Here is a 14,555-nt window from a genome sequence, read left to right as displayed (position 1 = left end):
TTTTCTGCTTTAAATGAAGATCCATGTAATCTTTATTTTCCTGGTCGGTCTCCATATGTTATCTTTATTGGTTTATCATTGGGACATCTGCAATATCTGTTTGAAATAAAGAAAAATGTCGCAAAGACCATTCACATGATAAATTGGTTGTGACGGATTTGAAATCCAAACATACATATGTGACAGAAAGGTATAAAGGGACGATAAACAACAGCTGTTTATTAAGCTGATGACATATTTAATCTGATTATATCCATTCTACCGACAACTCCTAATAACATTAAAACGTCAATACAACTGTGTTCCTATCGATTATATTAATGGGTTTTTTGCGAAGGTTGAACTATTTTTACATACGTACTATGGTGTTGCTAATCTTTGCATACTTATAACCTAAGCAGACAAACAGCTGACGTGAATTAATTTGAATATGCATTTCACTCAGGATGAAAAGAAGAAGCCATTTTCTTAGACTCGACAACATTTGTTGTTGTTTTGTTGAACACCAAAAGTACAATCTAAAATGAATCCGAAATTACTTAGAAATTAACCTCTCCGTGAGAAAATAAATATAAAACACGTTTATGGTCGACTGGATATGAATGGTTTCCTTAACCCTATAACATAAGAAAATCCTAATTCATTTCAATGCGACATGCAAGTTTCCGTAAATTCTCAGCAATACTGAAGGCAAAACTACTTAACTTGAACCTTTTTAATTCTGATAATTAGTTTAATAAACAAAAAACAAAAAGAATGTCTAAAATGTTAGTATAAACGTGTGTTTAATAAGCCGTGTGTTTAGTAAGCATAACCGTGTGTTTGATAAGCCATGTGTATAGTTATTATTACCGTGTGTTTGATAAGCCATGTGTTGAGTAAGCTTTACCGTTTGTTTGATGAGCCGTGTGTATAGTTGGCATTACCGTCTGTTTAACAAGCCGTGTGTATAGTTAGCATTACCGTCTGTTTAACAAGCCGTGTGTATATTTAACATAACTGTCTGTTTAACAAGCCGTGTGTATAGTTAACATAACCGTGTGTTTAACAAGTCGTGTGTATAGTTAACATAACCGTGTGTTTAACAAGCCGTGTGCATAGTTGGCATTACCGTGTGTTTGATAAGCCGTGTGTATAGTTAGCATTACCGTCTGTTCAACAAGCCATGTGTATAGTTAGTATTACCGTCTGTTTAACAAACCGTGTGTATAGTTAACATAACTGTCTGTTTAACAAGCCGTGTGTATAGTTGGCATTACCGTGTGTTTGATAAGCCGTGTGTATAGTTGGCATTACCGTGTGTTTGATAAGCCGTGTGTATAGTTGGCATTACCGTCTGTTAAACAAACCGTGTGTATAGTTGGCATTACTGTCTGTTTAACAAACCGTGTGTATAGTTAACATAACCGTGTGTTTAACAAGCCGTGTGTATAGTTGGCATTACCGTGTGTTTGATAAGCCGTGTGTATAGTTGGCATTACCGTCTGTTCAACAAGCCGTGTGTATAGTTGGCATTACTGTCTGTTTAACAAACCGTGTGTATAGTTAACATAACCGTGTGTTTAACAAGCCGTGTGTATAGTTGGCATTACCGTGTGTTTGATAAGCCGTGTGTATAGTTGGCATTACCGTCTGTTCAACAAGCCATGTGTATAGTTAGTATTACCGTCTGTTTAACAAGCCATGTGTATAGTTAGCATTACCGTCTGTTGAACAAGCCGTGTGTATAGTTGGCATTACCGTCTGTTTAACAAGCCGTGTGTATAGTTGGCATTACCGTCTGTTCAATAAGCCATGTGTATAGTTAGTATTACCGTCTGTTTAACAAACCGTGTGTATAGTTAACAAAACTGTCTGTTTAACAAGCCGTGTGTATAGTTAACATAACCGTGTGTTTAACAAGCCGTGTACATGTGTATAGTTGGCATTACCGTGTGTTTGATAAGCCGTGTGTATAGTTGGCATTACCGTCTGTTTAACAAACCGTGTGTTTAGTTAACATAACTGTCTGTTTAACAAGCCGTGTGTATAGTTAACATAACCGTGTGTTTAACAAGCCGTGTGTATAGTAGGCATTACCGTGTGTTTGATAAGCCGTGTGTATAGTTGGCATTACCGTCTGTTTAACAAGCCGTGTGTATAGTTGGCATTACCGTCTGTTTAACAAGCCGTGTGTATAGTTGGCATTACTGTCTGTTTAACAAGCCGTATGTTTAGTTAGCATTACCGTCTGTTTAACAAGCCGTATGTTTAGTTAGCATTACCGTCTGTTGAACAAGCCGTGTGTATAGTTGGCATTACCGTCTGTTTAACAAGCCGTGTGTATAGTTGGCATAACTGTCTGTTTAACAAGCCGTGTGTATAGTTGGCATAACCGTGTGTTTGATAAGCCGTTTGTATAGTTAACATAACCGTTTGTTTAACAAGCCGTGTGTATAGTTGGCATAACCGTCTGTTTGATAAGCCGTGTGTATAGTTAACATAACCGTTTGTTTAACAAGCCGTGTGTATAGTTAACATAACCGTCTGTTTAACAAGCCGTGTGTATAGTTGGCATTACCGTCTGTTTAACAAGCCGTGTGTATAGTTGGCATAACTGTTTGTTTAACAAGCCGTGGGTATAGTTGACATAACCGTGTGTTTGATAAGCCGTGTGTATAGTTAACATAACCGTTTGTTTAACAAGCCGTGTGTATAGTTAACATAACCGTTTGTTTAGCAAGCTGTGTGTATAGTTAACATATCCGTCTGTTTAACAAGCCGTGTGTATAGTTGGCATTACCGTCTGTTTAACAAGCCGTGTGTTTAGTTAGCATTACCGTCTGTTTAACAAGCCGTGTGTATAGTTGGCATTACCGTCTGTTCAACAAGCCGTGTGTATAGTTGGCATTACCATCTTTTTAACAAGGCGTGTGTATAGTTGGCATTACCGTCTGTTTAACAAGCCGTGTGTATAGTTGGCGTTACCGTCTGTTTAACAAGCCGTGTGTATAGTTGACAGTACCGTCTGTTTAACAAGCCGTGTGTATAGTTGGCATTACTGTCTGTTTAACAAGCCGTGCGTATAGTTAGCATGACCGTCTGTTTAACAAGCCGTGTGTATAGTTGGCGTTACCGTCTGTTTAACAAGTCGTGTGTATAGTTAGCATAACCGTCTGTTTAACAAGCCGTGTGTATAGTTAACATAAATGTGTGTTTGATAAGCCGTGTGTTAAGTTAGCATTACTAAATCAAATAAAAAGAAGACGTATTTTATCGACAGAGGTGTGTTAAATATTCTTGTGTAAATATCAATAGGTCATAACATATTTTCTTTCTTTGGTTAAAAACTTATTTTAAGTATGAAACTATTGATTTTCCTATAAAGGGCAGTTAACGGAAAATAAAATCCTTAACAGAATATAAATATATAAAACATAAAATAGGGATATTGCAGTCCTGTATAGTGGATTTGTGTGACAGCTTCAAACTGAAATAGAATCACAACTTGGATTACCAGGCGAAGCACGATGTCGTTCCTTCACCTCAAAACGGCAATCCTGACTCTTCTGTGCTGTATTCTCGTTGTTATCTTTATTGAGTTTCGACGTAAGTATTGTTTTCGTTTTTTTTTAAATTTTACTCTTACACCACCAATGATAGATTTACATTACAGGCTACCAATAAGGTAAAGAAAGACAAAGCGATGAGCATTTAAGTGGGGGCAGCAGGACTTTTCAATGTTCGCTTTCATTGTTCGTTGAAATCATCTTTTTTAACCTCGTTATTTTTTTTTATCATAGGTCATACTATCTTTAATATGTTTTTGTTTTTACCTTTATACTCTAGAGCAGAATTTGTTTTTTAAATTCAACCCACCTTTTCATGTTAATTTTGGAAAGCGATAAGTTCCATGTGATGTTAATTAAAGTACGAAAATAACATTTGATTTGACACTTTTTAGGACTAACAATCAGAACAATTAACTATAATCTAATTTAAAAGGAGTATTTGAAGGTTAGTCTTAATTTAAGCAATTCGGACGATTGAAACACGAAATTTTCTATTTATTTTACCTTTGTCTTTGTATAAGAAGATATTAATAGGATAGTCATGTTGTAATATTAGATACAGAGCATGTACATGTACCTATTGTTCAGTAAGAAAAAGAATATACCAGAACCCCCTCAGACTTAAACAAGCAAAGGCTTGGGATGAAAAGCTTTTGCACTTCATATATTTAAGTTTAAGAACTTTTTGGAAAACTTGTTTATGTACGTAAAGCTTCACTGATGACTGTTGTTTTGTTATTATGGTTATTCAACTCGATTAAGTTAAGAATTAAACTGTTCAAGTGCCTTTGCAATTTAAAAATTAACTAATTAGGGTGGGATTAACATGACACCCAACAACGTCACAGAACCTTGATCTTCATATCGTACACTGATAAACTTGACCTTCATATCGTACACTGATGAACTTGACCTTCATATCGTACACTGATGAACTTGACCTTCATATCGTACACTGAGGAATTTGACCTTCATATCTTACACTGATAAACTTGACCTTCATATCTTACACTGATGAACTTGACTTTCATATCTTACACTGATAAACTTGACCTTCATATCGTACACTGATAAACTTGACCTTCATATCTTACACTGATGAACTTGACCTTCATATCGTACACTGATGAACTTGACCTTCATATCGTACACTGAGGAACTTGACCTTCATATCGTACACTGAGGAATTTGACCTTCATATCGTACACTGATGAACTTGACCTTCATATCGTACACTGATGAACTTGACCTTCATATTGTACACTGATGAACTTGACCTTCATATCGTACACTGAGGAACTTGACCTTCATATCGTACACTGATGAACTTGACCTTCATATCGTACACTGATGAACTTGACCTTCATATCGTACACTGATGAACTTGACCTTCATATCGTACACTGATGAACTTGACCTTCATATCGTACACTGATGAACTTGACCTTCATATCGTACACTGATGAACTTGACCTTCATATCGTACACTGATGAACTTGACCTTCATATCGTACACTGATGAACTTGACCTTCATATCGTACACTGATGAACTTGACCTTCATATCGTACACTGATGAACTTGACCTTCATATCGTACACTGATGAACTTGACCTTCATATCGTACACTGATGAACTTGACCTTCATATCGTACACTGATGAACTTGACCTTCATATCGTACACTGATGAACTTGACCTTCATATCGTACACTGATGAACTTGACCTTCATATCGTACACTGATGAACTTGACCTTCATATCGTACACTGATGAACTTGACCTTCATATCGTACACTGATGAACTTGACCTTCATATCGTACACTGATGAACTTGACCTTCATATCGTACACTGATGAACTTGACCTTCATATCGTACACTGATGAACTTCCTTCATATCGTACACTGATGAACTTGACCTTCATATCTTACACTGATGAACTTGACCTTCATATCTTACACTGATGAACTTGACCTTCATATCGTACACTGATGAACTTGACCTCAATATCGTGCACTGATGAACTTGACCTTCATATTGTACACTGATGAACTTGACCTTCATATCGTACACTGATCAACTTGACCTTCATATCGTACACTGATGAACTTGACCGTAGACTTCATCAACCTGCATCTATCAAAATGTTTTGATGCAAAATTGTCAGCCGTCGACATCAATCACGATTTGATTTTTGACTTAAGTACAAACCTTTCAATAGAGAGTCAACTGCAACATGCAAACACCGTTTTGAAGAGATGTCGTTATCAAAAGGAAATTTCCAAAAAGGGTTACGCTATAATTTTACAATTAATTGTAAGTCGTCTTTGTTGGTCAAGCGGTAAGTACACTGTAGTGTAGCCTGTACGTTGAAAAAAGTTTGGACTGTTTGAAAGATGGCGAATTCCAAAACAAGTAGAAGGTGAGTTCTCGGAATATGTTCGATTTTTCTACTTGAAAACTTTTTAGCGATCAGCGGATTCACTAAAGCAAAAGATAATAGATCTGAGTGTTATAAAATGCTAAAAGTCCACTCCAGAAAAGCATTTTTATTAAAAGTACAGTGTTTGTAAGGTGACGGGAGCCGGCAATCGGGACGTTCAGTCGACGACGAGTTTGAATTTACTTAAAGAACGGGTTCAAAAATTATTCCGAGTATTTATGGACCCATGATATAGGTTCAGAAGCTTTCAAAGATTAATAATTATGTACACTGGTTGCGAACTGTCTTATAAACAAGTAGAAATGTGCATTTTAAATAGGTGACCTAGATATATATTTGTGCGGTTTGGACACTCCGTAACTTACGACTGTGTACGGTTGCTACATAGAAAGCAAAGTTGTAAAATTGTAAGGTGGTGACTGCATGTTCGCACGAAGCGATTGAGCGGTTAGGACTTCCATCACTTAAATGTTGTTTGTCATTATAATTACATATACAAAGAAGCATAGTTTACCAATGAAGCTGCACTACTGTTACGAAGGTAGCCTTGGGTATGAAAACCTGCAGAATATCATTGACAATTCATGCTCAATAATGGAAAAACATATAGAAAACTTGATCCTTCTTAAGGAAAAAAATAGGTTAAAGACTCATAATTGTATTATCATTCCCCAAAATAATCCTTCAAGTATATTAGCATAAGTCTCTGATGAAAGTGGTTCATGTGTTGTTAATATTGACCCAAAGCCAGCTGTACTGTCACAGCACAATCAGGATAAGGAGTTACGATGACTTTGACAGTACAGCTGGCTTTGGGTCAATATTAAGAACATATGAACCACTTTCATCAGAGACTAATGAGACGGATGAACAAGGATCAAGTTTCCATGCTACTCTACAGTGAAGTAAAGATTGAGGCAAGCGACAAATGTAGGAGTCAATATTTTTGAAAGTGCAATCAAGGAATTTTGCAAAATGCTTGATACCATACCAGTCCTGATAAGCTCTTCAATACGAAAACAAAAAAAGTCCGCCAGGAGTGATATGAACAAAAAACATGCTTAAAGGGGAGCTATTCAAAAGTCATCTAATGCATCTGTTGCAAAGCTTGTTAATTGAAAGCTTGGTAGACGTGAATGGGGATTAAATATACAAATTGATTATGTTGCACTTCAAGTACGGCGGATTGTGGTGTTAGACTATTGTTAAATTTAAGAGTATATAATCTTTTGCCGACAAATTTGACCTTCAAAAGTTTCCGAGGAGAGTCATGACTATGCGTACGAACAGACTTTGTGCGAAATCATTAGTTTAATGTATTCTCCAATCTAGTTTCGAAAAATCGCGAGGAATAGTTTTATTTGAATTTTATCGAAATATTCAAAACACAGAGAAATAGATCGATTGCAGTGTAATTCCAACATGAAGAGACCACAATGTTCCTATATAGATCCTTAAGGTTTTCAAACGAAACATGTTTGGGTAGTCGGGTGGCGCTGTGGATAATGCACACGCCTTTAACCAAGGCGACAGGGGTTCGATTCCCCGATCGGTCGGGAATAGGTATGAATTTCCTGTGCGACCACGTGTATTTTCTACAGGTACTCTGATTTCCTCGCACGTTGTGCAGTAATGCCAATCAATATTATGTCTCCAGTCGTTGTCTACGGTACAATTACCATTCAGTTCTTTTCTTAATTTCTTAATTTTCTTTTTGCTCCACAAACAAATCCCAAACCACACTCAATACCATAGACAAAACGGAAGGTTTTGCGATTCTGGAGCTGAAAGTTATTGTAGAATGTTAGTTGTTTTAATGAGTAAACTGTTAGATAACATGTCCATTCACCACCTCAACTTCCTACTGTTGTCCCTATTGATGTATAGATATCAGTTTCTCAAATCGGAACTATCACAACCCAAGCTGATTACAGCTCTAGTCAGTAAACATTCTGTAAACATCATAGTAGGCATTAGTCATTCTCTATACACGTATAGGCATTCACGCGAAATGTACACGTGGTCCATTCAATCGAAAACCAATAAACCCTTACTTTCCGCCAAAGTAAATAATAAAAATCATTATTCCATTGTAAAAATGCTATTTTTGTTATGAACAAAATATTATGCAATGTTTCTTTCTTTTTGGTGTACGTTATATCCAATCGGTGTAAAATGTAAATCTTACAATGCTAAATGCACGCTAAGTAAGTAGTCATTGATCTCATGTTTTAATATCAAGCTGGCAGTAAGTGACATTTACATTTAGCCGTTAAAGAAGTCGGTTTTAGATAGGTAACGTAATCCGTCTTAGGCCAGGTAGTCGATAACAATTTCCTGTGAAAGCCAGCTGGTATATGTTGTCATCATCGTTATCCCTCGAAATCGACTTCCAGATATTTAAGAACGCACGTGCTATTTTGAGAAAGGGAAAGTCTTAACGCCAACGGCTCTAATTAATCAGCATTATGCAGATCGGTCGTACGAATATGAACTTTGAATTAAGGACACTGCATGCTCTCCGACATCAGCTGCTTGTAAAATCGATCTTTACTTACACCGTGACCAACGGTGATGAATTAAGACTAAATAGCACGTACAGTATAACAATTTTTTCCCCATCGTGAATTTTCCTTTTCTTCTTAATAACACGCTTGCGTCCCTCTTTGGTTTATACATGTCAACAATCACGGGCTTTCTCCAAAGGTTACTGATTCCATCACAGGGACCAGAGAATTTGTCAGTTATACTAGGATCTAAACTAAAGTGTTCAGAGTAGTTTTACATGTTTTAGGGGTTTAGATCGACTTTCAGTAAAAATGATACCCCTATGATTATATAATCGAGAAGGGAGGAAAGCTCTCGATGTCGAAAAGTCGACCCCACCTAACTTTCTTGCATCAAAAACAACAACTTTAGTTGGTCAACGGGAAAATTCTAAGTACCGTTAGAAAGATGAATACTTTTCCTTTTAAAAACATCCTTTATGCACGTAAAATGTATTTTCCTTCCCCGGCATGAACTCCGTTTCCTCCAAAAACACACCCCATTTCAGAGTTTCAAAGTTTTTCGCAGTCAGCTTGCCACTTTTTTAATATTAATGAGGCTGAGGTCAGCGCGTCCCGAGACCCGTGGTGTGATTGGCTGGAAGCGCAGCCAGTTTTACGCTAAACCAACCAACACTGCATGTTTCAGCGCTCGCATTTTTACCGAAAGTCGATCTCAACCCTAAAACTTGTAAAATTACTCTGATCACCTTAGTTTAGGTCCAAATATAGTTGTTACAAACTCCCTGTGGATTCCATGATAAATTTTGTGTGCTGACGCGAATATGTAAAGGTTGACCAAGGCTATAGGGAAGATGCATGGTCACGTTCTCGATCTCATTAGGAAACATTTATATCTTTGTGACTTTTTTATTATGCTCATGAGTGTGCCTAATAGTTTCACTGTCACTTCCTGTGTTCTCATTTTGAGAACGAGATTTCATTGTATTGACCCGGATGTTCATGGCGGGTGTTGCCGGTGAACAGAAGACTCCCCTTGACACCTGGTCATAGTTTCCTGGTATGTACATGTATTATGCTCTAGCTAAAATAACGACTGTATTTGCTCCTCGGTATTCTTCAGTTTTAATCCATGTACGCTATGTTGCAATGTTTATCTGTATCAATGATAAACATACACAAGAGTTATATCGCTAATTAAGGTGCGTCAATTAAATATTCAGCACATGTTCCTATGTTAACGTTTGACAAGCATTCCTGGTATAACTATGGAGTTTTGTAGCGTCAATTGTATATGTGATATTTATAACGGTTATATGAGAATATCCGTGCAGGTCTGCTGAACCCAAGAGGCGACGAATGTGGGACCACTAAAACTGGTGTTTTTTTCATGCGTCTTCTACTTGGGAGAAATTAAAGTAGCTATAATGAATTTGTTGCCCCAGTTGCAATACTTTGGATCAATCTATTTTCATTTCCCATCGCATCGCCGTTTCTTCAAGTTTTGTCTTCTCGAACATAACAAAACAAAAATATCCGAGGAAAACACCAAACTAATAAAGATTGGAAAAGGATTAAACGTGCACGTACACGTATTTTAACACTGTGTTTTATGTTTCAGTCATCATAAAGCCAGCTGGAGCCCCCTGGCCTACTCGAAAACGAGGCGTCCTTGGTTACACTGGACAAGATGAAATGGCGCCAAAGTCTTCCCTCAGTGTAAGTGTTTGTCATGAGTTATAGTCTGCCAGTCTATCCTAAATAATGAAGTTTACGTGTCACAGATGAATGTTCTAAGCGTCATCTTACGTGATCTGAAGAGGGTTGTAATTTCATTTTAGCTTTACCCTGACTACCAACTATTTGAGTTACATGTATGTGTTACTATTTTGAGTAGACATTAATGACCAACGTTTAGATATGATAGGAGATTTGTTGGAGTATTTACCGTCTTTCCTTTTGTTATCGTATCTGCTTATTCCCAGCTGTTGTTCCGAGTTTGTTCTAATGGATTTGGCGCTATAGTGATTGGTCTTTTCTGGTCCATTTGATGTTCTGATAATTAAACATGGTGGGCAAACCAACGCTAGATCTAAGTTAAAAGTTATAAAGTAGGCGGGTTTACATTGGCGGACAAGCTAACGCCATAATGTAAATCATAATACAAACCAACACCGCCTTCTTCCCCCCACACACACATCCCACTGTCTTTCTCTTTATCCTGACACGAAATTCAACACAGTTGAATCTCTAAGCCTGTTTAAGGTGAATAAATGTCTCGGTTGATTAGCTGCAAGACGTTATTTTATAGATGCTTTCTGATTTCTTTTGAACTTCTACTAAGCTACAGGGATTATTTCAATTGACCAGGCTCCTTTTTATTTTGAAGAACAAATGTACTGTTAGCATTATCATGAACTGACCGACAACTGTAAATTATTGGTATGTATTACGATAGAAGATTTGATAACTTAGTTGATTAGCGTTGGTGACCTACACATTTTCCTGAATTTGACAGGTGAAACATGCCGTTCAGGTGCTTTATGACATGTTTCTCTAAGGTTTTTTGTGTATTCCGTTTCCGTTGAGGCTGTGTGTATTGACAATCCATTTCAAATGTCCCATTGTTTGATTGTGTGTTGGTGCTGATCTTTTTTTTCTATATCTATATACAGATGTATTATATACACAAGGTGCATATTATTTCGAATGCAAAGATAAATAAAAAATGAAAGATATATAAAATAAAATTAGTCTAAAATCGGTAATATGTAAGGCAACCAATATAGTACGTTCTGATAAGATTCCACTACATATCTTAATCTTATGACGTTATTTGTTTTAATATGGCACTTTCCCCTCCGTCAATGAAGTGCATTCGAGACCTATTTTAGTGAGCATTATCAAATATGAATATTATAAAATTATTATCTAACCACTCTGGCTGGTAAACATTATTTCTATCATTTCATACATACATTTTTGAAACGCAACTTTTAGAAATTAATTTATTCGAACAATATCACGAGGTCAAATATTACAGCAATGTTGTTGTTGTTGTTGTTGTTGTTTTGATTACTACAACTGTACTATTTTTCTTTCACCAAGGCACATGCCAGCGCCGAACTGGTGTCTCGAGCACGGTTAAAGAAACTGAGCACGATGTGTTGGAAATACAGATCCATTATGCAGCAAAAAAATTGGAACATGATACTAGACGGCAAATTACATGTCGGTTTTTGTCCTATTCAGAAGGTGGGATCTACTTTCTGGCGGCGGGTGCTAGAATATTGTGGTGGCCGGCGGAGGTACACCTCAGTGTTTGAGGTAAAGTGGCAAGACATGAAGACACCCCATGTACAGAAATACAGAGATAGAGGTCCATCCCTTCTCGAAAGTTCTATTAAATTTATGTTCGTAAGAAATCCATATCAGCGACTGTTTTCCGGTTGGGTGGACAAGCTTCTATCACCTAATCCCATTTTCTGGGAAAAGGTTGGAGTGAGGGTAAACGAGTTTTTGAATCAAAAGTCTACATTTGATTGCGGTCACGATGTAACCTTTGCAGAATTTGTTAAGTATTTCATTCACACCCAACAGACAAAATCAGGAAGGGACCCGCACTTCATACCTATGTATGAACACTGCAGTCCGTGTCATCACAAGTTTGATTTCATTGGCACGATGGAAACATTCAACAAAGACGCCGCATATTTGATGGAAATAATCTCGAATCGTTCCCATGTCAATATTTCCATTGAAGACATGAAAGGTGCTGGTTACGACAGCTTGAACGATCATACAATGCGCCTTTATCGTTTTAAACCGGACACATTAAAATGTGTCAGTTTTCACAATGCTATGCAAAGATCATGGCGGAACCTTCAGATACGCGGTTATCTTGGAAAAAATGTGAGTTTACCGTTCACGCGAGTGGAAGCAGGCTCAGTAAAAAGGAACACATTTTTGTCCGCCCTCGTAACTGCGTACGAATCTTCCGGTTCCAAGTCGTACCGCAGAGCAAACAGACGCGAGGCAATGATGGAAGCATACGGAACCGTGTGTACGGACGACCTGGAAAGACTTCGCCAGATATTTAAACTTGACTGGATTTTGTTCGGGTACAATGACAGACCTATTGAAATATTTGAGTTGTCGCGTCATTACAACAAATCATTCAGTTTCTTTGACGTTGAGGAATAAGAAGTATGCCAATGCTTTCAAATGCTTTCTCAGAATTATAAAATGAAGATAACTCTCAAATATCTTCCAGATTATTTTCATTCATGAATTAGCGTTTTGGCGATTATGCATTTTAGTTTGAGTCAGAATTTTAACAACAATGCCTTGACGTCAAAGTTAAACAAAGCATTACTGCATAGGATTTAGAAAATCAACAATAAAATGGATCCTCTCATAGGTAAGCATTAACACACTCGGAGCTTATTTGCAGGAGTTATCTCGCTTGTTACCTGTGTGTTATGAAAGCCCATGGGCGGTAATGATTTATATACCCTTCGAAACGTTCACCGTCAAATACACTTTTGTTTGTTTGGGGTTAAATATCTTTGCAAAAACCAGGGTAATATGGAGACGGGTAAAATGCACTAGCCTATTAGACAGATCCTGTACAAATAATGGGCTGGCGGTGTGAAAGAAAAACGAGAAATTTCAACAGTGCTAGTACGTACGGTGTCCTTCAGATAAGGAACTATAAGGACATATCAAGGGTGTAACGCGAGATTTTTACACTCCAGAAAATCGTTCCTGGAACGGCACCAGAGAAGATTGATCTCAAGGCATTTATTTGTCATAATAAAAATTATACTCTGTACAAAATGATCACAAAGTATGTCCCATGCCTTAAATCTAATCGTTTAGAGAAAATGCAATAGTGATAACAACATAACGAATAAATCAATTCATGAAAAAACCCTGAGATCTCGTGAGAGTTAGGTCGAATTCACAACCTAGTGAGTTACGTTAGTGCTGGTTCTAGTCCGAGTGAATAAGATAGCATTAGTGAAGAGGAAATACATTTAGATTTTGAAATAGAAGTAAAAATAATGTTAAACTCAGGAATATCCATAATATGAATAGTGAGGTTTTCGTCAAACGAATGTTACGTACCAGTTCTATTGTTTTGATAGGAAACCGTTTGAACGATGTTCATTATTCCATCAGCACTTGTATCCTACTAAAACAATGAATTCTGAGTATTAACAATCGATCAACACTAATTGCGCTTTAGAATGAAGAATTATTCGCGACATCACACCAGAAAAACCAGCGTTTTAGCGAAGTGTTTCGTAGCAGACACGAGGGGTAACCATTTCTATGACAAATGTCCTCAAGATATTTACATTTCATATTTCATTCTAAGTGGCCGTTATGATTAACACGTTAACCCAGAGTACAGTTGATATTTTATACAAAAGTGTATTATCACATTAAATATTTAATAGATGATATATTACGTAAATCATGTACTCATGAAATTGTTGACCTTTAGGTGCGCAGTTAAAATTGTATTTTCTCGTATTTGGACACATTAATGCCATTAATATATATCTATAATCTGGATGTTTGTGCTATACATGAATCTACCAACTGAAAACAACTGCCATTAGACCATGAATACACTATGAATACAACGATTCTCGTGCAACCATTCAGCTGATTTCACACACAATGACAACTTCATATTACTACGCATAGTAGGTTTCTGAGAAGAGTTATCTACCCTTCTCCGAGACATTACAAAAATCATAAATGTTGCACCATTGAACTATCATTTTTTATTTTCTTTTATTTGAAATCAGCTAATCGGCGAAAGTCGAACATTTGAAGTTTGTGTGAAGGCTGGAGTTCTGGCTGTTCCTTTTGTTATGGTTTTCTGTCCGATACTAATATTAAAAATATTTAATTTAAAAATGTGTTTTAACTTGTTTCTATTGTAATTCATCGAAACGTAAATATCTTAATTGAATGGATTTTTTTTCATGTTCATTATAAGCTTCAATGAACAGCAGTATTCCGTCTTTGCATATTGC

General features: G+C 36.9%; 1 protein-coding gene across 2 annotated transcripts; it reads left to right on the top strand.

Annotated features, from left to right (window-relative positions):
• The first annotated feature begins 3,502 nt into the window (after positions 1–3,502).
• On the top strand, positions 3,503–14,131 carry LOC110465185 (carbohydrate sulfotransferase 11-like). 2 transcript variants are annotated; one of them, XM_021520842.1, is made up of 3 exons: positions 3,503–3,588; positions 10,124–10,221; positions 11,611–14,131. In XM_021520842.1, exons 1-3 carry the CDS (start codon positions 3,510–3,512, stop codon positions 12,703–12,705), a joined length of 1,272 nt encoding a protein of 423 aa, XP_021376517.1. In that variant the 5' UTR covers positions 3,503–3,509; the 3' UTR covers positions 12,706–14,131. The 2 variants fall into 2 exon arrangements, with proteins under 2 accessions (XP_021376517.1, XP_021376518.1); XM_021520843.1 differs by lacking the exon at positions 3,503–3,588 and adding an exon at positions 9,507–9,562.
• Positions 14,132–14,555: the final 424 nt, after the last annotated feature.

The sequence above is a fragment of the Mizuhopecten yessoensis genome, unplaced genomic scaffold (genome assembly GCF_002113885.1).
Source record: "Mizuhopecten yessoensis strain PY_sf001 unplaced genomic scaffold, ASM211388v2 scaffold11059, whole genome shotgun sequence".
In the NCBI taxonomy this organism is placed as follows: Eukaryota; Metazoa; Mollusca; class Bivalvia; order Pectinida; family Pectinidae; genus Mizuhopecten; species Mizuhopecten yessoensis.
This window is presented reverse-complemented; position numbering and strand designations above follow the sequence as displayed.

What these genes read in the sequence shown, in the direction of transcription:
- LOC110465185 (XM_021520842.1), top strand. Translation starts at nt 3,510, where the DNA reads ATGTCGTTCCTTCACCTCAAAACGGCAATCCTGACTCTTCTGTGCTGT. An exon ending in TATCTTTATTGAGTTTCGAC is followed by an intron (nt 3,589 to 10,123) that starts GTAAGTATTGTT and finishes TTTATGTTTCAG; the next exon opens with TCATCATAAAGCCAGCTGGA. An exon ending in CGCCAAAGTCTTCCCTCAGT is followed by an intron (nt 10,222 to 11,610) that starts GTAAGTGTTTGT and finishes TCTTTCACCAAG; the next exon opens with GCACATGCCAGCGCCGAACT.